The sequence below is a fragment of the Filobasidium floriforme genome (genome assembly GCF_021052385.1).
Source record: "Filobasidium floriforme strain CBS 6241 chromosome Unknown HD553scaffold_8, whole genome shotgun sequence".
Taxonomy (NCBI): Eukaryota; Fungi; Basidiomycota; class Tremellomycetes; order Filobasidiales; family Filobasidiaceae; genus Filobasidium; species Filobasidium floriforme.
In genome coordinates this window covers 141,257-164,242 of record NW_025763629.1, presented here as the reverse complement: position 1 = coordinate 164,242, position 22,986 = coordinate 141,257, and the positions used below count along the sequence as shown (strand labels likewise).

The 22,986-nt window shown below is 53.6% G+C and overlaps 7 protein-coding genes across 7 annotated transcripts; 3 read left to right on the top strand and 4 right to left on the bottom strand.

The window, feature by feature from the left end:
• The first annotated feature begins 199 nt into the window (after positions 1-199).
• On the top strand, positions 200-2,945 carry HD553DRAFT_309368 (P-loop containing nucleoside triphosphate hydrolase protein). The gene is made up of 8 exons (XM_046179678.1): positions 200-493; positions 781-847; positions 917-1,003; positions 1,089-1,136; positions 1,221-1,937; positions 2,022-2,474; positions 2,560-2,730; positions 2,810-2,945. Exons 1-8 carry the CDS (start codon positions 434-436, stop codon positions 2,854-2,856), a joined length of 1,650 nt encoding a protein of 549 aa, XP_046037340.1. The 5' UTR covers positions 200-433; the 3' UTR covers positions 2,857-2,945.
• Positions 2,946-4,476: 1,531 nt separating this feature from the next.
• Positions 4,477-5,594, top strand: HD553DRAFT_309362 (histone H4.1). Its single transcript, XM_046179677.1, has 3 exons — positions 4,477-4,795; positions 4,884-5,087; positions 5,159-5,594. The coding sequence occupies exons 1-3, from the start codon at positions 4,768-4,770 to the stop codon at positions 5,236-5,238; spliced, it is 312 nt and encodes a 103-aa protein (XP_046037339.1). The 5' UTR covers positions 4,477-4,767; the 3' UTR covers positions 5,239-5,594.
• Positions 5,595-5,639: 45 nt separating this feature from the next.
• Positions 5,640-6,446, bottom strand: HD553DRAFT_260810 (concanavalin A-like lectin/glucanase domain-containing protein; the record flags this gene model as incomplete). The annotated part of the gene is made up of 2 exons (XM_046177409.1): positions 5,640-6,252; positions 6,316-6,446. Coding segments are annotated over 2 exons (744 nt in total), but the record flags the coding sequence as incomplete, so codon positions are not given.
• A 379-nt stretch (positions 6,447-6,825) lies between these two features.
• Positions 6,826-11,699, bottom strand: HD553DRAFT_309359 (Symplekin tight junction protein C terminal-domain-containing protein). The gene is made up of 16 exons (XM_046179676.1): positions 11,342-11,699; positions 11,089-11,203; positions 10,796-11,003; positions 10,599-10,732; positions 10,326-10,517; positions 9,880-10,255; positions 9,070-9,815; positions 8,937-9,003; positions 8,710-8,882; positions 8,548-8,648; positions 8,219-8,489; positions 7,876-8,155; positions 7,584-7,809; positions 7,407-7,516; positions 7,060-7,338; positions 6,826-6,988 (listed from the first exon to the last, which is right to left on the bottom strand). The coding sequence occupies exons 1-16, from the start codon at positions 11,613-11,615 to the stop codon at positions 6,929-6,931; spliced, it is 3,612 nt and encodes a 1,203-aa protein (XP_046037337.1). The 5' UTR covers positions 11,616-11,699; the 3' UTR covers positions 6,826-6,928.
• A 222-nt stretch (positions 11,700-11,921) lies between these two features.
• Positions 11,922-12,848, top strand: HD553DRAFT_309357 (H+-ATPase G subunit-domain-containing protein). Its single transcript, XM_046179675.1, has 4 exons — positions 11,922-11,999; positions 12,085-12,160; positions 12,296-12,396; positions 12,478-12,848. The coding sequence occupies exons 1-4, from the start codon at positions 11,997-11,999 to the stop codon at positions 12,652-12,654; spliced, it is 357 nt and encodes a 118-aa protein (XP_046037336.1). The 5' UTR covers positions 11,922-11,996; the 3' UTR covers positions 12,655-12,848.
• An 858-nt stretch (positions 12,849-13,706) lies between these two features.
• HD553DRAFT_271081 (uncharacterized protein) lies at positions 13,707-16,219 on the bottom strand (the record flags this gene model as incomplete). Its single annotated transcript, XM_046177691.1, has 7 exons — positions 13,707-13,897; positions 13,959-14,241; positions 14,303-14,398; positions 14,461-14,795; positions 14,872-15,352; positions 15,740-15,977; positions 16,050-16,219. Coding segments are annotated over 7 exons (1,794 nt in total), but the record flags the coding sequence as incomplete, so codon positions are not given.
• Positions 16,220-18,414: 2,195 nt separating this feature from the next.
• Positions 18,415-22,765, bottom strand: HD553DRAFT_349334 (putative nucleolar exosome component). The gene is made up of 16 exons (XM_046183455.1): positions 22,580-22,765; positions 22,339-22,517; positions 21,949-22,270; positions 21,591-21,880; positions 21,441-21,530; positions 21,230-21,380; positions 20,991-21,168; positions 20,498-20,919; positions 20,361-20,429; positions 20,121-20,299; positions 19,951-20,057; positions 19,615-19,887; positions 19,428-19,551; positions 19,221-19,367; positions 18,858-19,153; positions 18,415-18,791 (listed from the first exon to the last, which is right to left on the bottom strand). The coding sequence occupies exons 1-16, from the start codon at positions 22,692-22,694 to the stop codon at positions 18,575-18,577; spliced, it is 3,159 nt and encodes a 1,052-aa protein (XP_046037334.1). The 5' UTR covers positions 22,695-22,765; the 3' UTR covers positions 18,415-18,574.
• Between the last annotated feature and the right edge of the window lie 221 nt (positions 22,766-22,986).

Sequence of the window (22,986 nt, the reverse complement as noted above, 5' to 3'; positions counted from 1 at the left end):
GATTGTTTCATGTCGACGTGAAACTGTCGTTCGGGGGAACGGGTGGAGGTGATTATGGTTTGGGAGTCATGGTATGACCGGTATGAGCATGAACGCGTGAGAAAGCGATGAAAAGTGACCCTCTTCCGCGAGAAAAAACGGGGGGCGGCCAAGTGTTCCGAGCCCTGGTGGCCTGGGGTGGGTGGTCCCGCGGGTCGCGCTTCGTTATTCGCTGGCAACTTGCACCCGCCCAAACATATCCACGTCCCTCCCTCCTCCTCGCCCTCCTTCCCCATCGTTCTCTCTCTCTGGTACGACATCATCGTCGATTAATTGTCACTCTCCTAAAACACCACTCCTGCCTCTTCCGCTCTCCTCTCTTCTTTTCTCGTCGTCTCTTTCTCCCCTCTCTCTTTAAACCCAAAAAAAGGAGAACACAAAAGCTACAGACAAGATGCACTCCGTCCTCCGAACTTCCCTCAAGACCGCCGCCCGTGGTGTCGCCGTCACCTCGGTACGTACATACCATTCCATGTCTTGTCAAGACGTCTGTCTGTCAAATGGAGGAGGAAGGAACAAGAGGTCGAGACTCTACCCTCCTACACCAGCTCTGGTCGATCTCGGAGGATGAGGCGGGCAGGTCTCGACGGGAGACACGTTTATCGAGATCGATCGAGGAGCTGGGCAGGAACGACACGACCTCTGTTTCTTCTTCCTTGCATCGACAAAGATGGCGATGCTCTTGCTTTAGCTGGTACGCACTGGATTGCATCGCTAACCCTCTCATCTCATATCGTATAGGCCCGAACTGCCGTTGCCCGTGGTGCCGCCGTCGCCGCTACCAGGTCTTATGCTACCGCCAAGCCTGGTAAGCCTCGACTCTCTTGCCCCAAGCATAAGTCATGATGCGAACGATGCTAACTGTTGCCTGGTACAGCCGCCTCTGAGGTCTCTTCCATCCTCGAGGGCAGGATCTCCGGTGCCTCCACCGGTGGTGAGCTCGAGGAGACTGGTCGTGTCTTGAGTGAGTGGAATGTGTGCCTCCTGGTCCATTGCCAACGAGCCTGATCACTGACCATGTCGCCGTCGTGTTTGTTCGCGTACTACAGCCATCGGAGACGGTATCGCCCGTGTCTACGGTTTGAGGAACGTTCAGGGTGAGTGGCGATCAGCGGAATGCAAGAACGTTCATGGCCACAATCATCCGAACTGACCTGGTCGCCTTTCTATTCGCTTCGCAGCCGAGGAGATGGTTGAATTCGCCTCGGGTGTTCAGGGTATGGCCTTGAACTTGGAGGCCGACAACGTCGGTGTCACCATCTTCGGTTCCGACAGGGCCATCAAGGAGGGTGACTCGGTCAAGCGAACCGGTACCATTGTCGACGTTCCCGTCGGTATGGAGCTCTTGGGTCGTGTCGTCGACGCGCTCGGTAACCCCATCGACGGAAAGGGTCCCATCAACTCTACCGAGAGGCGACGAGCCCAGTCCAAGGCTCCCGGTATCTTGCCCCGACGATCCGTCCACGAGCCCATGTTGACCGGTCTCAAGTCGGTCGACTCGATGGTTCCCATCGGTCGAGGTCAGCGAGAGTTGATCATCGGTGACCGACAGACCGGAAAGACCGCCGTCGCCCTCGACACCATCCTCAACCAGAAGAGGTTCAACAACTCGTCGGACGAGAAGAAGAAGTTGTACTGTGTCTACGTCGCTGTCGGACAGAAGAGGTCCACCGTCGCCCAGCTCGTCCAGACCTTGGAGGAGAACGACGCCATGAAGTACTCGATCGTCGTCGCCGCTACCGCTTCCGACCCCGCTCCTCTGCAATACTTGGCTCCTTTCTCGGGTGCCGCCATGGGAGAGTACTTCCGAGACAACGGAAAGCACGCCTTGATCATCTTCGACGACTTGTCCAAGCAGGCCGTCGCTTACCGACAGATGTCCTTGTTGTTGCGACGACGTGAGTCTCTCGAAGCGTCCATGCGTGACCCGGGCCGATCACCGAGCTGACGTGTCCTGATCTCGACGTTTCGCTCTCCTCTAGCTCCCGGTCGTGAGGCTTACCCCGGTGACGTCTTCTACTTGCACTCTCGATTGCTCGAGCGTGCCGCCAAGATGAACGAGAGCCTCGGAGCCGGTTCCTTGACCGCCCTTCCCGTCATTGAGACCCAGGGAGGAGATGTCTCGGCCTACATTCCCACCAACGTTATTTCCATTACCGACGGACAGATCTTCTTGGAGTCCGAGCTCTTCTTCAAGGGTGTCCGACCTGCCATCAACGTCGGTCTTTCCGTCTCCCGAGTCGGTTCCGCCGCCCAGACCAAGGTCATGAAGGCCGTCGCCGGTTCCTTGAAGTTGTACTTGGCCCAGTACCGAGAGGTCGCCGCTTTCGCTTCGTTCGGTTCCGACTTGGACCAGGCCACCAGGTACTTGTTGGCCCGAGGACAGCGACTCACCGAGTTGTTGAAGCAGCGTCAATACTCTCCCATCGCCACTGGTACGTTTAGGGCTGGTGATCGGTACAACCCACGGAAATGACAATGATTGACGATCTGCGACTTGAACTGCTTCCCCATACACAGAGGTCCAGGTTCCTCTCATCATGGCCGGTGTCCAGGGTCTCTTGGACAAGATCCCCGTCGAGAGGATCGTCGAGTGGGACGCCAAGTTCCAGGCTCACTTGCAGGCCAACGAGCAGGACTTGCTCAACGAGATCTCCCAGGGAGTGATGACCAAGGAGCTCGAGCCCAAGAGTGAGTGCCCTGTTTCCACGCGTCTGAGATCCTGTGCCACACGAGCCTTGCTGATTCGTTCTACCTCGTTATCTTGCAGTCAAATCCACCATCGAGAAGTTCAACGAGAGCTTCTTGTCTGCTTAAAACTGTTAGCGACACAATGGAGGAAACCTTGCGTGTAGTTAGATGAAAATGATGCGATGAATTTGAAAATCGATATTGAGAGTGATGGTCCGGAATTAATGGCTGTGGAGCTTGATCGGGTCGCATGTCGTGAGAGGGTCTTCGTTATGGCTTTAAAGGAAGCTTCTTGATTTTGACAGGTTTGAAACGACCGGCGATCACAGTCTTTTTTTTCCCGCTCGCAACCGTTACGCCCGTCTGCATCAATAATGGCGACGTGAGCCACTGAGGGTGGTATATTCAACGGCGTTTCTACTCGGTGGCCAGACATTGGGTGTTGTCATCCTCCCTCGAATCTATGACTTCGATCGTTCCAACCAAGACACATTGACAAGACCGTGCAAGGCTGGAAGTCACTGAAAGATTCATGACCACCATCCCTTTTGTATCGGCCTTTACATTGGGTCAGTTCCTAGCCAGTTCAAGGGAGGGTCATCCAATCGCTCGCCCAGGTTTTTGTTTGCCGTCTTATCAATCGAATGAGATGTACAAGGTGAAGATGATCCGATCAGCCCGGATGTCGGCTCAGCGCGAAAATTAAAACGGCAAACTGTGAGCACATTCCATGCATTCGGGGTGGCGACATGTCATTTGTAACAAAGGCGATGCGGGGAGAGGGGATACTGCGACAAAGTGAGGCGGCGGTCACGACAAAAGCCACCAAGTCGGATTCCATCGATATCTTGTCAGGCGACCACGTCACCCAAGCGGCCCAGATCATTGACCACATTAACGCTTTGAGCGATGTCTTCTACGTCGTCAAACAGGTTGCTTTAACAGGCCTGTGGTCCGTCAGGATGCCCCAAGACAGCGCTCGGCAACCAGGTCATCATCGTAGATATTCCTCTTGATCGGAATCGATCTCATTCTTCACCCATGACGAAAGATGCAGCCCAGACATGCCAGGTGGACAAGACGACCGCAGTCGGCCCGTTTTACAGCGCTTGCTGGTGGCACATGAAATGGAGAGATCGGTAGCTCAACCTGTTTGATCGATCTTTGGCCAGTTACGAGGGTAATGAGAAATCATAGCCCTGCCCTGCTGTCCCGGCGCTCCGCATTTGCTCAATAATGAAGAGTGTCACTGTATCGCCTGATCTCGAATTGTTGATCTCATGTCCCGGAATTGCGCATCGCCTAGCGATGTGGCGAGAGTCTTACCATTGGTCGAGGAATGCTCTTTTTGTCTGACAGCAAATAAAGACATATGACACACAGTATGAAGGAACCTAAGCATGACCGATATCTCAAGATATTGGTTCTGATGACGGGCGCATGACTATGTTCGAAAGGCGCTACATTCGCTTGTCGACGATTCTTGTTTTCTTAAGAAGAGGGGTCGCATTGAAAATTGCAGGGGTCGAATCCTCCAGATCCAGAAGGATGGCTGTAGTCAAGAGCCAAAAGAATCGGAAGACTTTGTGAAACTTGGACTTGCGCCAGATCGTCCCAACGTCATGGTGGCTTTTAGATGCCCGGCCCGGGGTATTTCTTAGACTGGATGAACAACTTTGACACGTCATGTAAGGCACTCGCGTGACGATTCGATCGCATTGTCAAGAAAATGAAAATGCCAAAATCCCGCGAAATCCCGCATCTCTATAACGCATAAGTCGTCGCGCGGCGCTATCCCACTCGTGTATGCATTTCCTCCAATTTCGCATAAAACGCGTCACGCGCTCAGCTTGCAGCTTGGTCCCCCTAGCCCGAGTTGTGACAAGATATAAGTCAGTTCACATCGACCTCGATCAACCATTCAATCCAGTCTACTTCTCTCCTCCTTCTCACCATCACAACTACACTCTCGAGTAATCACTCACCCACTACACTCTTCACCCCTCACCAACCCCCCAAACAACAACTCTAGCAACAATGTCCGGTCGTGGTAAAGGTGGAAAGGGTGAGCGATTTCTCTTTCTTCGACGCCGATTCGGCCTTCTTCGCCTCTCTTTGCTTACCATCATCTCGACATCGTCTTCTCGCTTCAGGTCTCGGAAAGGGTGGTGCCAAGCGTCACAGGAAGGTCCTCCGTGACAACATCCAGGGAATCACCAAGCCCGCTATCCGACGTCTCGCTCGACGAGGTGGTGTTAAGCGAATCTCCGGATTGATCTACGAGGAGACCCGAGGAGTCCTCAAGACTTTCCTCGAGGGTACTATTAGGGACGCCGTTACCTACACTGAGCACGCTAGTGAGTCTTCACAACGATTCCATTCACTCCAACTTTTCACATCTGATCGTGCCTCCCGTATATCCTTTCAGAGCGAAAGACCGTCACCTCCCTCGACGTCGTTTACGCCCTCAAGAGGCAGGGAAGGACCCTTTACGGTTTCGGAAACTAAGCCGTTCCCTTCCAACATCACCAACCTTCACAATACAACATTTCGCCTCTTCGTTCCTTTTCTTTTGGCTTGAACAACCAACCACAACCATCTTCCGACATTCGATCTTCGCTCTCAATCATGGCACTCGCCTCTTATCATCTTGACCGCCATTCCGATTCCTCGAACAAGGATCCACGTGCACATCGGTGCTTTCGCCTGGCCAGCAGGGCATCGAGGGTTCATTCGGGCTCGGGACGAACGACAGGGTGATTCGTCGGCGGGCTTAGCCTGTACCACTTGAAACCATTGTGTTCGACGCTGTTCTTTCTTGTATCCAATTAGCAACAATATTTGCATACCGTGCTCGCGTCGAATATTTTTCTCTTGTGGCCCACTATTGCTGCCACGACATGTTCTATCTACAACGTCTTGCCCTCGACCGCCTTGGACCAGAAGCGATCGATCGCTTTGGGCTCAATCTTCGACATCGAGATCTCATGCACGACCAAGTCGTATGCTCCTTCTTGTGGCACTTGTCCTTCGCATACGTTCCCACCCATGGCGACATTGAGCAAGATGTTCCACTCCTCCATCGGTCTCAACCCGCCCGGCAACGATGTCCGCATCACCGGTCGACCTTCCATGACCCACACCAACCTCTTTGCCGGCGCATCCCAATAAAAGTCAAACCTGAGCGGCCTGCTTCCCATCCCCTTCACGCTCGTCTTGACGGATCGATGCTTGCCAGCGTCCTCAGCCGTATAGAAACCCCAATGGAGACAAGAATGATTCTCTCCCGATCCATTCCACGTCTCGGCGATATCTACCTCGCCTTCACCTGGCCAGGTAAACGGCTCAGAGGGAAGCAACCAGAACGCAGGCCAGATGCCCGTCGCACAGGGCAGTGTGAGGGTGGCGAAAAGGTGGCCTCGAGGATGGGTCAAGCGGGTACGACTAACGAGCCGGGAGCTGGTCGGGGTTGCGCCGTCCCTCGATTGGATGGCCCGGAGGACCAGCTTGCCATCAGAGGTGCTGCACGGCGGTGACCAATTTCAATCCCTCAACGATCCCGCACATATCACCTTTGACACTCACTGAAACGAATTATCCGGGCTAGAGGTATAGCTCTGCAGCTCGTTATTCCCCCATCCACCCTCGCCATGTCCCAGTTTGTGCTCCCATTCCAAAGAGACGGGACGAGACGGATCGAAAGAAGGGCGCCAGAATGTGGTTTCAGCGGTCGAGTCTCGATCATGCGGGAAAGTCGAGCTCCCGGAGGAGTTTGTCTTGAATCGTTGGATCAGGTTGCGGAACGACATGACACCGGTAAGTAGAGACGAGGCTTGGAGGAATCGTTGTTCTGGCTTTGAGTGCTCGATTCAGGCTCGATCGTAAGTATGCCTCTGCTTGGCAAAGAATTCGGACATTCTGAGGCTGTGTCTCTTCGTTGCGCTTACCGTTGATCTGTCATGATCTGCCAATTATCTGTCTGGAAGCAGGGCGAAATCCACCTGCTTCGTTATCAAACTGAAATAGATACCAATATCGACAGTCAACAGATGACCTATGGTACCTTCGTCAGTCTGAGAGTTCAGCAAGCAGCGCAGACAAGCATTTGCTGATCGATTGATGCGTTGAATAAATGTGTACAACCAGGATGTTTTCGTTACAAAAATCGTTCGTTATGCCATGATATCGTGTCGACACTTCAGGTGACTGTAGAGATGGGTTGTTGCGGTGGATTAGCTTGAGGAAGGTTGCCAAAGAGCTGTCATGACAAGATTATGAGCTCGCATACATCGATAGGACTATGCTTCTTTTGAGGCGTGGGCTACTCACATCTGCGAGACTCTGTGCCTTGGCGACTCCGGCCTTTTGCACAACGTATTGATATAGCGCAGGCTTGATTGACGGCTGTTTGTCGATCAACTCTTTAAGCTGTTCTCGTGGCAGTTGCATCAAGGCTCCGAAACTGGCAGGAGCTATCGCTTTGACACAATGCATGAAGCCGACCCATAGCTGGGGGACTGTCCAGATCTTTTTGGTAATAAGCCGTGATAAAAGTGTAGTAGAGACATAGCCGACAAGGCTCTTGTACGTTTGAACGGACCGAATGACCTGGCGTATCGATCGCGAAGGCAGGATTAGTATCTTGTTCTTTTGTTAAAGTGCTCCGTCCGACTTACCGTTCGCATGAATAGGATGGGCAAGGAAACCGAGTCGATAATTCGTTGCATGACGACCGCCATGACCTCCGACGGGAAGCGGTCCGTGAGCGTGAAACAGATATCGATTGCTGTAGCAGCACAGGTACTATAAGTCACTTGCAAGTTTGCCTTTCGCGCAAATAAAGCGTTACCCACCTTCTTTAGCAGCAGACACGCCGATCGATTTTTCCTCCTCGTGCAAGAGCACTAGCAGATCTGCAGCCGAGAGCTCTTCTGGCTTGCTCTTCGGCAGATTTGTCGACGCACGGATATCTGAGATGGGTATGATGTTTCTGAAGACGGTTCTGATTGTTTCGCGCTTTTCCGCTGGTGATTCGGAGAGCACGCTGAGGATTCGCGGCAAGAAGCGATAAAGCTCGGCCTAAGAACAGCTCGAAAGCAATTAGCCTGGAGAGCACTAAAGCCTTTGCGCACCGTACTCCCTTACCCTATTCATCTGAGAAGCAATGGGTATAAGGAATTGCGGGGAGAGTTCTCGCTCCTCTGCCAATTCCTTGATGACAGTGACCAGCCCAGGGCTCGGTCGGGCGGTATCAGTAAATACTGTGAGAACGTGTAGCGCAAACGCCTCGGATTCGGGCGGGAAGTGTCGAAGGGATTCCAGCATTTTGACGTGCTTCGAGCCCAGTGATCGGATCAGCGGGGTAGAGATGGCCTTCAATGCCTCTTGTACAGATTCTTCACATTTGGAATATGTCGCAAAAATCCTGTGGAGCAGATGCTAAGCCCAGCTCAGATATGGGAGGTGGAGTAGCAATCAAAGGGCTTACTCGTCAAGTAGCTGAGGCTCTCGAACGCTCAACGCGAAGAGTAGCTCTACATGCTGCTGCACCAATTCTTGGCTGGCGGGCTGAGGAAGTTCCCGAGGCAGGTAGGTATACATGGCCCCGTCTGCCTCTGTCTTTGAGTCGTCCGAATCGGATGGCCGCTTGAGCTTCGAAAAAGTTGACTTTGCGAAAGACAAAACCATATCGCTCATTGCCTTGGAATCGGGAACCCATCTTTTGGCGGTGTTGATCGCGATTAATCGGATCTTGCGGTCTACAGAAGCAAGATGTATGAGACACCCGGATACTGCCGACGATTGTCCTCAACATACCGGCATGTGTTGTCATATCCAGCAGAAGACCCATCGCAGCTTGCCGCAGAGGAGGTCTCAGCGTGACAATATCTCTCAGAGTCGAAAGGCCAACAGCGGCACTGTATACAAGCATCAGCTTGGTTTCTTTCTCGAGCTCAATCATGGCCTCGACTGACTGACCTCTGAGTCTGTTCGCAAAGCCCACGCAGAATCTCCAATATCTCTTGCGGCAGGTCTGGTAGATCAATCAAGAAGGAGCTCAAGGAGTTGTCCGAGCTATCGCCATCTTCGATCTTTTCCAGATATCGGGACAACAAGACCTTCAACCATTTCGCGTACGAGGATCCGATGGCCTGTTTGTACCGAATCAGTTTAGAAGCTAGACTGAGAGTGGACGAGTGACTGACCTGTTCTGGAGGCGCGATCTGTTCGCTGTACCACTCCTCGTTCAACCAGACTCTCGCTAGCTTAGATCTACCGTCATGAAACCATCTCGATAGGTCAGCTTCCATCAATCGAAATACCCTATCCCAGGCTTACCTGGATGCGAAATCTTCCATCACATAGTCGCACAGGGCCTTTCTTACCCAGTCGTTGTCGGACGCAGACGAGTTTTCGCCTGATTCTCTTTTGGGGGAGACCCGCGGTTCGCTTGATCGACTTGCCATCCGAGCTAGCAGCAATACCCACATCTCTTTGGGAGAAATCATCGGACCGGCGAGACCTTGGATGGCCTCACTGTCCTCGTCCAGCATTCGCACGTCCGTTTCTTCAGCCATCTGCTGTTGGACATCACCCCCAGTCTTGCATATTCGTCTCATGACCTGCAAGACCATTTCTTGCCGACCCTGATCATCCAGACTCTCCACTTCTGGCAAACTAAAGTCGATGAAACGCATGGGCAGAGCTTCATCTATCGGACCTTCCGTTGGGGGTACTTCCTCCGGTATCACGATCTCCGGTACTCCTTCGGGTTCTTCGTCTTCCACCACCATGTTCAGCGGGTCCTGAGCGGGGCCTTCTTCTAGCTTGATGCCAATCTTTCGGTCGGCGCTCATCACAGCAGCCGAAGGGATCGCAGAGTCCTCATCGAGCGGATCAAGCAGCATGTCGTCGGGTTCGTCCTCTTGGAGTCGCGATGGCAATGCCAAAGTTGAGTTCTGTACCGCTGAAGGTGCAACCTGGGTAGACTGGACGACTGGGATGGTTGACGAGGATGCACCCAAAGATCTTGCTAGCGCAAGGTGGTGTGGGGCATCGGTTCCTCGCAGTCTATGGCGGCTTTGCTATAAGTCGTTAAGAAGAGCATCAGCCGTGTTTCGGGAAGACACCCGAATCATTACTCCTCACCTCGATTGCATTCCGGACTGCATTCTCGTCCATGGCATTCAAGGTGACAAAGAGAAGCTCCAGCATGACGTCAAAGTCCAGCTTGGTGACATCGACATCGGGTCCAAGACCGTCCCCAGGGCGCCCGCCGGACAGTACCGCGCCATCAACTTCGACCCTTTGGCGCTTCCCCGCTGAAGGTTGTCCGTCTGTCAATGCCGCTCCAACCTGATCGTGCTCTCGCTTGACAGTGGTCGAAGACGCGGAAGCTTGGACTCGGCGAGCGGCGGCTTCGTAGCGTGCAGCCTTCTCTGCCTTTAGGGCAGCGCTCGTTCGAGCATTTTGCTTGCTCAGCGCATCATTCAGCTGAGCACCAAACGCGGGAAACATTCCAGTCCTGTCGTATCCAACAGCGGCTTTTGTTAGCTGCGCAGCGGATTGCACGCTATCGATGTGTATAGACCAACCTCAACAGATGGACCATGGTCACCTTGAGCGCCTTTTCGACCGATCGGATCTGACTGGCGGATCTATTTGCCCCCTGCATAGCCGATGGGGTCCAGGCAGTGAGAGAGGGGACGAGGTTCGTGGCCAACGCTGGTCTGGCTTTGAGTAGCGGAGGGATCAAGTTGAGGATAGGCTGTAGAACCGCAGTCTCCCTACGATAGGCGCAGAAGAAGTGACAATATCAGCCTTTCGAACCCGTCTCGAAATATTGATACGCCCAACGTGACACTAACGTGCTATTTGTCATAGCCTGGCTAATCTGGGCCAACAGCTGGTTCGTCTCGTTCATCAGGTCCATCGTCTTAATGAAGGGATGCGTAGGGGGAACGAGATTGAGGTTCGGGTCATCCTTATTTTGCGATTGAAGCTATAGAAAGACCACGTTGGTTCGATGCTCGCTGTACGATTGACACAACGTATAGGTACGCACTCTTGGATCGGCACTTCCTCCTCGTGTGGCTACCATGAGGGATCGCTGGATGAACTTCCACGCCAACGAGCGTATTCCCACATTGACATCCTTAGGTTGACCGAGAGTGGCCGGCTCAATTGAGATGGCGAGAGCAAAAGAGAGAATCTGAGTCTTGGCCGCCGTCAAGAGCTGCCATTGGTCTTCTCGAGGTGGCCGGGCCAGACAACTGGTAGGTAAGACGAATCCGAGAAGAATAACCTTTATCAGATTCTATTTCTGCCGAAGCGATTGCCTATGTATCGACAACTCACAGAGACCTGAACAACAGAGGATACATGCAACTCAAACATTGTACCGCCAGCTTGACGATAGCAGGAGATGGATCTTGCAATAACTGGACCATGTCTGACAAAACCGTGCTTGCAACTGCGAGGGTGAGGACAGGTTTACGTAGGTCAGGCACTTGCAAGCAGAGGAAAAGGTTCGCAATACAACTGGTTCTCCGTGGTGCTACGACTACATGCTTGCTGAACATGACAATCTTGACAGGCTTGCGGTACGTACTAGTCGTCTTGACTTCCATCGACAAACTGCTTCGTCCCAACCCAAAGGCAATGCTGTTCAACACCCATCGCTTCAAAGCTGTATCTCCCGTGTGTTTGATGGCCTCGAAGAGAGGCAAGCAGAACTCCGTTACTCCAGCCGGGCGTTTATCCAGTAGATCCGATACCACCAAAAGAGCTTCGACCTGTTCCTTTGACTCTGCCGGCTTTCCCAAAGCTACCGTGAGCGCCTGGTATGGATCCTGGTCGGGTGCATTATCGGAATAGAGCGACATCCTGGCCCAACCATATAACGGATACGCTAAATCGATCGAGGGGATACCGGCAGGTTCTCGTCCAGCAATGAGACTATACAAGAGGAGCTTTTTCAGCTTGAAACCTGGAACGGGTGTCGGTTGAACGACATCTTGCACCTGGATTCTGTATGAGCAGCTTAGGCTAGCTGAGGTCGCATCGAGATCCTCCGGAATCGATTGTGTATCCGCGGTGCGTGTCGGGACTCCATTGACTGATTATGACGAGACCGGGGTGCTCATTAACATCATCATCAAGGGGAGGGGGGTATCTAACTGCATAAGTGATCACTCGAACCGTCCAATCTAGCCAGTCAAACGACAACTATCTAGCCATACATCAATCGACCAAGGATCGAAAATATGGTCTGTAAACGGTCTTTGGACGAACATCTCGGAGCTGTAACGCCATCCGACGACTGAACATGACCTCTTTCGTCCTCTCGCACAGACGTCTTCCCAAGGAATTCAGACCCTCTTGGAAGCGGAGAAGGAGGCTGCCAAGGTGGTGCAGAAGGCTCGTCAATGTATGTCAAATGATCGTACCATGTCACAGCGTTCGCCCGTCCGCGTTTTAGCTAACGAACTTGATACTAAAACTACCTCAACCTGCTGCAATATCTCATGCCTTTGCTCGGCCGTCTTTATGGAAATCAACGTAGACCGAGTACAGAAGCTGAAAGATGCTCGTGCGGAGGCTGCTAAGGAGATCGAGGCTTACCGAGCTCAGAAGGAGAAGGACTTTACCTCGTTCGAATCCGAGGTATGTGATGTCTCGGCCTGTCCTCAGTGTCTCGCAACCACGACCTTGTGCTGATAGCTCGTGAAATTTTGTGTCTCACAGCACAAGTCTCAGACCAAAGACTCTCAGGCTACAATCGACAAGGACACCGAGAAACAGGTGGAGACGCTCAAGACTGACGTCGAGAAGAACCGTTCGGCCGTCATCGACAAGATCCTCGAGCGTGTGATCCAGAACGACCCCCAGCTGCATCAAAACCTGACAAAGGTCGAAGCTTGAGTGAACGGAGTGTCATCGTAGACAGATCTACGAGGCCGGAACGCGATGGGAAGAAAGGGAATCCATGGGGACAGGGACCGTCGCCGAGACGCTGGGATCCCCGTCCTTTAAGGGGGCCCCGTTGTATGCACCATATTGTTTTCTGTTTGACAAATGTTATCGATTCCTATACCACACTTAATATGGTTTGGGATGGAGGTATCATGCTACCGCGCTACCGAGATTGTTTGCCATGTACGACAAGACAGCCGCGACCGCGATCACCAGTCTCGAAATCCCAGCCAAATGTCTAGCTCCTGCCTTTATCGCCAATGGACCTCAACTGTCGTTAATTATATCTGAGTTCGTCATGTATAAGCCTTACAGCTAGTAAATAGGGTATAGGGCTAGCCAATGGCCTGTATCGTAAAACGCCTATATCGCGTTATCCCTTTCCTGGAGTTGCAAGCTCGTCATCGACTGGCAGCGGCGGCGGCGGTCAAAACGGCCAGACCGGACATCCCATTACTACCCTGGCTGCCTTGCCGGAGAGATTGCTCTGCTCTCATCGCTCGGTCTTCACGATCGTCGTCCCCTTCCGACCTTCTCTCCGTCTGCCCAGAAGAAACGTTTCCCGTCTCGATACGCCGTCTCTTCCTTTCAGGGTCCGAATCAGTCTCTTCGTCGTACCGGCCGCTGAGAATGGGCGACATGTTGCTGCTAGCTCGTCTAGATTCATGAGCTGGACTTCGAGGTCTTCCTGTGCCTGCGCCGGACACAGCGCTGCGAGGCGAGAGACCCGATGGTCGATCCGATCGAGGGCTTTGAGCTGGCTCGTCCAATAGGTCGAAGAGTTTACGAGGCGTGATATTGGGAAGTCGTTCCGGTTCCGAGCGACCTGATGTTGCGATCGGTCGCGCAGGCGGCAGCATTATCTCTGACCTAGATCCATCTAGAGGTGATCTCTCCTGAGGTCTCATCCTCCTATCGGCAGGTTCAGATACAGCGGGACGTCCCGTATGACTGAGAGGAGGAAGCTGTGTCCTGCCTGAGCGGCTAGCAGAACTGTATGCAGGAACCTCCGGCGCGACTGGCCTTGGAGGGATTGGACGCCGCTGAGTGCCCCATATTGCAAACAGGTCCCCGTACCACTGTTTCAACCGCATCTCGGTCTGTTGGTGGGCCGCAGAAGGGCTTGCACCGGGGGCTAAGGACGAGGCGGTGTGCGTGATCCAATTGGATACTATGTGCAGAGGAAAGAACACTGTGCATCGACGACGTCAATCAGCTTGAGTATTGCGGACCTCAGAAGCTAGACAACCTACTCTGCGGCGAGTGTCTTCCGATGTCTCCGATCGTATCCAGAATCACAGCCAGGTTATCCACCGCTTGTGATTGTCGTCTGGCCGTCATACCAGCATCAACGTCTCCGGATTGAGCCGCTATAGATTGCAGGTAAAACTGGCTCGACTCGGCCAGGGAGTGTGAGAGCGCAAAACAGAACCCGGTGGCCGACATCCATGCGACGGGCGAAGCCAGTTTGTTCAAGCTGCCGACAAAGTTGACCTCGTCGAAACGCAAGTGCGGTGGGAGAGAGCAGGCCCAATTCTATAGCAAGCTTTGATTGAGCGACAGGCTTTGATCCCAATGCGAGCGTTGCGGAACTTACCCTCAAAGAGTATGACAGGTCGTCCGGAGAGACGTGCGGGAGCTTCCCGCTTGAGCAACGGTTGGAGAGTTCCATGATTCGAGAGAAGACCGACAACTAGCGGAAACGCACGTAGTCAGATTACGGAGATCGTTGTCGTGTGGTTTCTCTTGACTCACAATCCTGACGACATGACCGAATTCGCCGACATCGTATTTATCCAAGGGAACATCCGCTCCGAACATTGCCTTTGGCTTCGTCGCCGTATAACCCCCTGAGCGATGCCACAAGGATTCGCTTCCAGGCAAGGGCGTCGAAGTAAGCTCGGCGTCAGTTAGACGTCTGGCCCGACCGTCAGCCGACGCTGAAACATCCGCCAGGTAGAGCATCCACAGCGTGCGTGAGCGGCATTCTACCAGAGTGGCGGTTCTCTGTTCGTCCGATACAACTTCATCCTCGATTGCGAGGTTATTCGGTTCCCCATTCCTAGGTCGAGCTAGCTCAATCGCGATGTCTGGAACGATGTGTGGGAGCAATCATTCAGTTGTATGATCGAAATGATACGAATCGAAATACCTGATCCCACTCACCCAGGTACTGAACAGACTTGTGCGGCCTCCCCATACTCTGTTCATACAGCCCGATCAGACAGATAGCCTGGATCATCTCGGTGTCGGTCCAGGTCAATTTGTAGGCGGGGTCGTTCCTGCGCTTGTTGATCCCCTCCATCAGATCGTCTCCCTTGGCGATTCCGGACGCCCTCAACCAGGCGTTGGCCTCTTGTTTAGCGCGACTCGCTAACACTTCGCCTCGCGCATGTGCGGGAAAGTGGGCGTTCGATTCCGAGATGGAAGGCGGAACGAAGATCGAGTGGTGCATGAAACGCACGGCGAATGCGTAAATGATATGCAAGAGCGCAGACGGGACCCGGTCGAGGTAACGTCGGTAGGCAAAGGTAGGTTGGTGGAACATGAGCTGGTAAGGGTGCACCCTGGCGAAGAATTGATGACACATCTCTTCGACCAAGATGTCATCCGCGTCGATACGCTCGACGACCGAGAGATACCACTCCTCGTCCCTGTCGCGTCTCCTGTTGCTCTCTTCCGATCTTCTTGGTAGACCGTCGGGGGGGCCGCCTCGTCCGGCCCCGTTTGGTGGTTGTCCCGAAGACGAGTCTCGACTAAAGTTGGAGTTGCCAGAGCTTCCAACAGATCCAGAGGCGTGATACGACTTGGATGAATTGTTCGGTAGTCCGGACGAGGTCGTGTGTCCTCGTGAGCCATCCCCGTTCAAGTCAACCCCGAGGCCGTTGAGAAACGGGTTGACATGGCCGTTTTGACTACGTTCGAGCGCGATAGCCTCTGCCACCTCCAGGTCCCTCGCGTCTAGCCACGATGCTCGATCGTCTGCGGCTTCCTTGTCCGAAGCTCGTCTCGCATCTTGAAGCATGTCGTATACTCTCTGAGACTCCCTTTCGACCGCCCAGGTCAGGTCGATCGAGCGTCGAGGTGCTTGGGCAGACCCGTGTGGAGCGAGTGAGGGATCGGCCATGTCCGGCCTGTTCGTGTCATCGTCCGTGGGTTTCTTGTCATCGGGAGATTCCGACTTGTCAACTTGCATGGCATCGCGAGTCCGAGGAGGAGGGATGGCTTCTCCCGCGGCATTAAGATACGAACAGACCCGAGATGAAAATTCGCTGTGAAGTCGAAGAAGGAACGAGGTGAGATTTCGAGGATTGTACTCCACGTATGGCGTCCGCTCGACGTACCAGTTGCTGCACGGCGCGAATCCGTCACATCTTCTCTTGTTCTTGTGGCAAGCCGAACAAGCCTTTGCCAACCTTTTCCTCTTTCGTCCCTTCGTCGTCAACTCGAGATGAAACGGATTCGGAGAATTGCCCGTTCGGGAAGAAAAGCTGGATTGACTGTCCCTGGACATCATCTCGGGACGTTTGGCGTTGAAAGGATGCCCCTTGTGTTCCCCATAACCTCGATCGGAAGGGGTGAGGGGACCCCTGAGATGGGCCGACGAGGCTGAGAGACCCGACATGAATCGCAACATGTCGGGTCGACTGGGCAGAGGAGCGTCGGACGTGCTGTTCCTATTCCAAGAAGAAGGACCTTGAGACGGGACGGCCGTGGATGATGACGGTAGTTCCTGTCGAGTCCGGGAAGGAGGTGGAGTGAACGAGGACTCGTCGAGATGATATCGAGGATTGGCCGTCGACTTTGAAATGGATTCTCGCCTCTGTGGCGACTTGGAAGAAGAGGCGACAATGGGAGGGGGATGCTGACCAAAGGCCAGCGTGTCGGGTGGACTGTGGATCTTTATACTGCTACGGCGGCGAGAAGAGGCACTGGCGTCACCGTCGTTGTTGTCGCGATCGAGTGCATACGCTGAGTGATGCTGATGATGATGATGCTGATGCTCAGGGATGACCCCTGAGATCTGACCGACAGAGACGGCGTTTGAGGTCGAAGATTCCGTCATTCCAGCAGCAGCGCCAGGGACACTGCTTCTAGCGTTCGGAGGATCGCTAGGGGTCGTCGTCGTCGACATGACGATACGGGGTCGCGAGGGCTGTGCGGTTGCCGCCCGATCGTTTGTTTCGGGTTGATCTGTGATGATCCGACCCGGTGGAAAAAAGGGGAGAGAAGTCGTTGATCGTCGTCAGCTTTGAACCCCCCTGGATTAACCGAAGGCGATAGAGAGACTGGGTGGCTGGGTACGAAGCGAGGTGGATAGTAGCAAGTAGCAAGTAGCAAGTAGTCATGCATCGGATGGATCGCTTCCGAGGTTGGGGGGGCTGTGACATGATGGCATGAAGAGGGTCGTGCGTTCGACTATCGCTCGCGCTCGATCCTCTTGCAACCTCGATCAAGATGACCAATGCGTGCCGATCAGACTTGTCCTGGTGACCATCACAAAGAGCTGCCAACCCCCTTGTTTCACTCGGCACCGTCTTGAGCGGAAGATCTTGACTCGGTCACAACCCGAAGCCGACAGGCCGAGCCAGGCGCCAGAGGCCAAAGGAGGGGACATCACATGCTTGCGCAAATGAAATAGGGATCTAGAGAGACGCAGCCGAACGCACCTCGGCTGGGAAATGTAAATGCCTTGGCCTCCCCGTCGTTATCTGCCTGCTGGTCCTGGTGATCCTGGTCTACTTCCCAAAGGACGGGTCGGGTAGAAGCCGGAGCCGTAGAAGGTCAAGAATATGATCGAGGTGCGATCGAAAGGAAGGGGGCGAGATTCGAAACGGATCAGATATGGATTGCGCGATCAAGGGGAAAGGAAGGGCGACGATCGTCCTGAAACACTTCGGGACGTATTGTAAACTCGTGCGACTCACCAGATCGTCCTACTGAGCAATCTTCTCGCCTTCGATCATCCTCGTCAAGGCCATCGAAACCTTCACCTTGTTGTCGTTCGTTCATGACGAAGGAATGTCTTGATCGAAAGGTCTCGTTTGTCGCCTAGGTAGAGTAAAAACTCGGACACTTGCGGTTTAACCGGTCCGGGGTGAATGAGATCTGCAATTCTGCAACGAGTGCGCGGTTCAACGAGCTCAGCTGTTCTGCATGACGACGATGATGGTGCGTAGTCGAGTCGTGTGGGCGTTCAACGCACCGAAGTAACAGCGATCGGATGGGTCGATCCACCCAAAGGATGCACGAGGTTGTTGCTTTACGCCGAAGTAGACAACAAGCCCAGGAGCTTCCGACGAAACGTCCGAGATTTCCGGCACCGGTGACTGGGATCTCTCGATTGCTCTTTTTCCAAGGCACGCAGACTACTGACTTACCCAAACAGAAATGCAGGCGTCACGTTACACAAAGATGAGAGTGGATGATAGCTGTGGAATGCCCAAACGTCGAGATGGAAACAGATCGATGTTCTCGAAAATGGAGTCCTCAGCCGGACATTGCCGCCCGGACGACGGTTGTGCATCGACGAAGGAGTGTCATGCGTTGAAACGAAACCCTCACCCTCCGTCCGGAGCTCACTCTACCGAAAATTACCAACCCGGTTGGCCCCTCGCTTGCCCCGACTACTTGCAATACGGCCGGCGGTGGGGGCTCGCCTATCGCGGACCGAAGATGGGGAACCGCAAGCGAACGTGGACGGGAAAGAACAGGGACGCGGAGCAAGTGCCGCTCGCGTGAGCGCGGCAATTGCGGCAATGGGGTCGACGCCGCCGGGTGAAAAAATGTGGAGCGGGGGACGATTCCCCGGCGGAAGATCGTGAATGCCAGTGTCGATGAGTACATCTGCTGCTGTTGACGAACGCGATTACAACTGCTCCGAGTCTGCTGGGCTGACCAGGGCCATCTTGACCTTTGATCGTTGGGTCTGCTTGTCCTTCTCGAGCGAGATGTCAACAACGACGGTATCAAATACCGAAATGTCGACTTTGTTCCCTTCGCTGTTTGGTACCGCGAGTTGGTACTGCTCGGCATCATATTCATGAGAGTCCTTGCTGAACGTGATCAGCCCCTCGAGCCCGAGCCTGTCAAAGTGATCGACGTCGATCAGCGGCAAATTCGAGACGCATCCGGCCGAGAACGAAACTCACGTGGGGACGAATACGGCCAAACCGTTCTTGAACACTCTGATAACAAAGGCGTCCTCTCGAGTGACCCCACCGTCGTCTCGCCCTGCTCTCTTTCCTCGAGCCTTGAGCGCCAGGCCAACATAGAATTCCACACTCGCTCGACCAGCCATTTGAGCCAGACGATGTCTCCGGTTGACGACCGACATGGCTCGCTCCACGTGAGACTTGGACAGCAGAGAAGGATGCAGTGTCGTATATCCGATGGCAGCAGCCAATTGACGATGGGCCAAAACGTCGGCATATCGACGAATAGGAGACTGTAGATCGTCAAGAGCGAAACATGAGAACAGGAGACACACGCCGCAACAGGGACGGCGGACTGACTGTGAAATGTGTGTAGATGGGCGTCGCCAATCCGTAATGCCCAAATGTGTCTTTTGACACACTTCCGGCACAGAAGTACTCGGCAGCCAGCATACATCGAGTAGCCATGATCCTGACCAAGGTGTTGAATTCGGGATGTCCGGGATCCTGCAGCAGGCACGAAAGTCAATGGGAGGCCACCGCAGGTATGCTGGGACTTTGGCTTACCACGCATTTATCCAACGAATCGGCAAGGGCTTTCGAAGACGACACATCAAGAGACAGTCCCTTGCGCTTCGCCAAGATGTCTTGCAGTGTCTCGAAATTGGTTTGGGGCGGCGGCATATGTCGACTGAATGGGCATATAGGGATCGTCAGTAACCGGCTGATTGAATAAACTGATTTTATCGCTTACCGAAGGACCGCGGTTTGGGGATATGCCTCTTGTATCCGCTTGGCAACGCTAATGTTGGCCAGCAACATGAATTCCTCTACCAAGCTATTCGTCTCCAACATTGCCTTTTGTTCGACGTCGATAGGCTCAGGCGCTCCCTCGTTCGAGTTGAGGTGGATTTTCAACTCGGGGGAGGACAGCGAAAGAGCCCCAGCAGCGATACGTTTCTGCTTCAGCTTGATGGCGAGTCTGTTTAGCAGACGAATGCCCTCAGTGAGAGGGTCCTGCAGAGACCTACGTAAAGCAATCATCGACATCAGCCCCAGGCAAAAATAGTCGAGATGAACTGCCACCTACTTGTCATCCTTGCGGTTTTGCGCTGCCTGATAAGTAAACGCCTCCTTCGATGCGATGACCGACTTGGTGAATCGCACACCGACAATGTCACCATCAGGTGTTAGTTCCTGGTGATGTTCAAAAATCAGGTCAATACGTTGGAGCGAGAACATTGGTACAATGAGACCTACCCAGATGGCTGAAAAGGCCAACCGCTCGACGAACGGCCTCAGCGAGCAAAGGTTGGTACCAAGAAGACTAGGCAGCATATCGATACGCTTGTCTACCAGATAAACAGTGGTTCCCCTCGAAGCAGCCTCGGCGTCCATCGGGTTGTCCGCATGAACGAAATGAGACACATCGGCGATGTCTGCGTCCAGGAGTTGAATCAGTCGCCTTGTACTGTCGCGATGCCAGAGGGTCAGACTTACGGACACCGGCCTCGATGTTTCCGTTGGGAAGCGGTCGAGCGTGCAGAGCGTCATCGATATCTTGACAGCCTGATGCAGAACAAATGTATCAGTGATACAGATTACCTTCAGTAATGAGAGGCCCCTGAGAGACTCACCTGGAGGGTCGATACTACAGATAAGCAGATCCCGCAAATCTTCCCTGTCGCGCCAGATAAGGTTGCCGTCTTCCTTTGGTGGCACAACCCAGCTCTCTCCTTCGACTGGCAGGCAATTAAGAATGGCCCGTCCAAACGGCCTGTATGGCACTTCGTATTCGAGCAAAAGACTTTCCTGCTCGGCCTCTTTGCTCTCTACCTTTCCCAGAGCCCTGACGAAATGCCCCTCCGGGTAGCGCGAGTGAGGAGGCCAAGCGTCGATGGAGATGAGCACTTTCTGATCGAGCAACGATGGTGCCTGACGGGTCCTGAGCCTGATTCGAGGCAATTTACGCTCCAGGGGAGTGGCAAAGACCGTTTGCTGGGCTAGCGACGTAGCATCCTTGTTGGACAACGAGCTTGCATCCAGGTGGCAAACATAGCTGCGGGGAAAAAGAGGGCCATAATTAGCGGGCTGAAAATTTGCGGAGAAGAGTACGCGAAGAGTACGCACGCTCGCCAATTCCGTTTGACGATTCCTACGACCTTTCCGGTAGGTCTCTTCTCGACAGCGTTCTGCTTAGCCGCAGAGGCAGCGGTCTTCTTCTCGATCTCTGCCATACGTGCTTCTGACTGCTGGCCCTCCTCAGCGTCTCCCTCCTCGTCATCGGCATCGTCGTTCTTCAGGGCCTCTACGAGAATGATTGCGAATATTAGCATGTGCTCTTGATAAGATTGCTGCAACCACCGCACCATCTTGATCGAGTACCTCTTGACCCGGCGCCTTCCACTCCGCTTCGGGTAGCATCTCCACTACAACGACATCTCCGTCGATAGCCCGGTTCATGCTCTCCCTCCCGACAAGCAAGATGGGCTTGCCGAAAGCCTGGGCGTTGACATTACCCTGAAATGAACACAAATCAGAATTGGCTGTGGCTGATAGGACTGTCAAGTAAACACTTACCTCAAGGTAGTTGTAAGGGTTGGCATTGAAGTAGCCCTGATGAAAGACTCCACTTTTGACGCCCGCGAGCAAAGTGGCTTGCGGAAGGTACTGCAGATAGCGATGGATCAGCATTTCTTAACCCTCCAGCGACGTCACGCCGAAACTCACCTCCGGGTACAGCCTCTTGGCCGATCCACCCTTTGAGCCTGGAGGTCGATCTCCGCCTTCTGGTCCGTACTTTACGGCAACGAGGTCGCCGAGAGTGATCTTGGTCAGCTCGTCGGTCATTCCGTCAACGTATTCTCTAGTCGATACGGCGTGAAACCCGGACGCAAGAGCCTTTTCTCGATTGCCACGATCATCTGTTAAGAGGACCAAGGAGGGATGTGTCGCAGTCGATCGGGAAGGAGTGATGGTTTTGAGATGGTTTTGGTAAAATTCCAGCGTCAAACGAATGGCTACAGAAGCGGCCGATAACGTCAATTGCGGGATACAAGTGATGGATCCATAACATAGCTCTGCTTACCTCGATCGTTGCGATCGTTCACCGTCTCGCGAACAATCTTGCCATCCTTGTCTTCGGTCTCAATGACATTCATGCCATCCTCGACATCCTCCTCATCTCCGGTCCTGGACGCAGATTCCTGGCCTCCTGTCCGGTATCGCTCAACCTTGGTGGCCGTTTCTCGCCGCTCTTCGTTCCAGAAGATCCAGACCTTCCTATCCTCGTCCGCGAGCAAAGATTGAAGACGGTTGTATAGAGGCAAAGAACGGTGTCTGGTCTCGGCCAAGGTCGTCGATGGGAGGATGATAGGAATGCCGGCTGGCAGCGATTCCAAAACATCGATCTGACCAACACGGAGTACCCCGTCATCAGGGAGGTGGCCGGCGTACACGCAGATCTCAGGGAACGTACCTGATGTAACACAATGTTGGTATCGATCACGAGCCAGTGACCCGCTTTACTTGTGAACTTTCCATGACCTCGAGCTCCCTCGACAGGCAAGACCGCCTTGTAGCCAGGATACGATGAACACTCAGCGCATGCTTCATAACCACAAGGGATATCGGAACGAAGGTAACGTTCGCGTAGGACTGCAACCGGCCAAGCTGTTGAGCTTTCGTGCTACTCGATCGGAATGGGAAACTAATCTTACTCTTAACGACTCTACCCTTCTTGGTCTTCTTCAAGAATTTCTTCTGAGCGAAGGCCAGATCCTCCCGCGTCCGTTTCAGAATCGTGATTTGGGGTATCGAGAAGTTGCTGGTCATGTTGGGAACACCTGAATCTATCACTGATAACTGAGAACCGTCTTATGGTACTACTTGTTCACAGGTGTACGTTGTAGTTGTCCGCCCAAAGCCAGTTCAAAGCTCAAAGATCGAGGCCCTGGTTCGTAAGCTCTCATTAGCGAACTTTCAGGCCTGAGACTTCTCGCGAACCCGTGTTCAATCGGCACTCTCCGATCGTCAGTCCTCGAGCATCCACGCTGAGCCCAAAATGCACATATGCACAAGAGATACTCTGAATCTACGGCGGGCTTTGCATATAGATTGCATAGAA

Excerpts from the sequence above, each read along its gene's own strand:
- HD553DRAFT_309362 (XM_046179677.1), top strand. The coding sequence starts at position 4,768 with ATGTCCGGTCGTGGTAAAGGTGGAAAGG. Across the intron at positions 4,796-4,883 it reads TCGTGGTAAAGGTGGAAAGG|GTCTCGGAAAGGGTGGTGCC; the intron begins GTGAGCGATTTC and ends TTCTCGCTTCAG. Across the intron at positions 5,088-5,158 it reads TACCTACACTGAGCACGCTA|AGCGAAAGACCGTCACCTCC; the intron begins GTGAGTCTTCAC and ends ATATCCTTTCAG.
- HD553DRAFT_309368 (XM_046179678.1), top strand. The coding sequence starts at position 434 with ATGCACTCCGTCCTCCGAACTTCCCTCAAGACCGCCGCCCGTGGTGTC. Across the intron at positions 1,004-1,088 it reads GGAGACTGGTCGTGTCTTGA|CCATCGGAGACGGTATCGCC; the intron begins GTGAGTGGAATG and ends CGCGTACTACAG. Across the intron at positions 1,137-1,220 it reads CGGTTTGAGGAACGTTCAGG|CCGAGGAGATGGTTGAATTC; the intron begins GTGAGTGGCGAT and ends TTCGCTTCGCAG.
- HD553DRAFT_349334 (XM_046183455.1), bottom strand. The coding sequence starts at position 22,694 with ATGACCAGCAACTTCTCGATACCCCAAATCACGATTCTGAAACGGACG. Across the intron at positions 21,169-21,229 it reads AGAGGTACTCGATCAAGATG|AGGCCCTGAAGAACGACGAT; the intron begins GTGCGGTGGTTG and ends TCATTCTCGTAG. Across the intron at positions 20,920-20,990 it reads GTCAAACGGAATTGGCGAGC|CTATGTTTGCCACCTGGATG; the intron begins GTGCGTACTCTT and ends TTTTCCCCGCAG.
- HD553DRAFT_309359 (XM_046179676.1), bottom strand. The coding sequence starts at position 11,615 with ATGTCGCTCTATTCCGATAATGCACCCGACCAGGATCCATACCAGGCG. Across the intron at positions 9,816-9,879 it reads CAGTCCGGAATGCAATCGAG|CAAAGCCGCCATAGACTGCG; the intron begins GTGAGGAGTAAT and ends AACGACTTATAG. Across the intron at positions 7,339-7,406 it reads CCATCCTATTCATGCGAACG|GTCATTCGGTCCGTTCAAAC; the intron begins GTAAGTCGGACG and ends TCGATACGCCAG.
- HD553DRAFT_309357 (XM_046179675.1), top strand. Across the intron at positions 12,161-12,295 it reads GGTGCAGAAGGCTCGTCAAT|ACCGAGTACAGAAGCTGAAA; the intron begins GTATGTCAAATG and ends AAATCAACGTAG. Across the intron at positions 12,397-12,477 it reads TTACCTCGTTCGAATCCGAG|CACAAGTCTCAGACCAAAGA; the intron begins GTATGTGATGTC and ends TGTGTCTCACAG.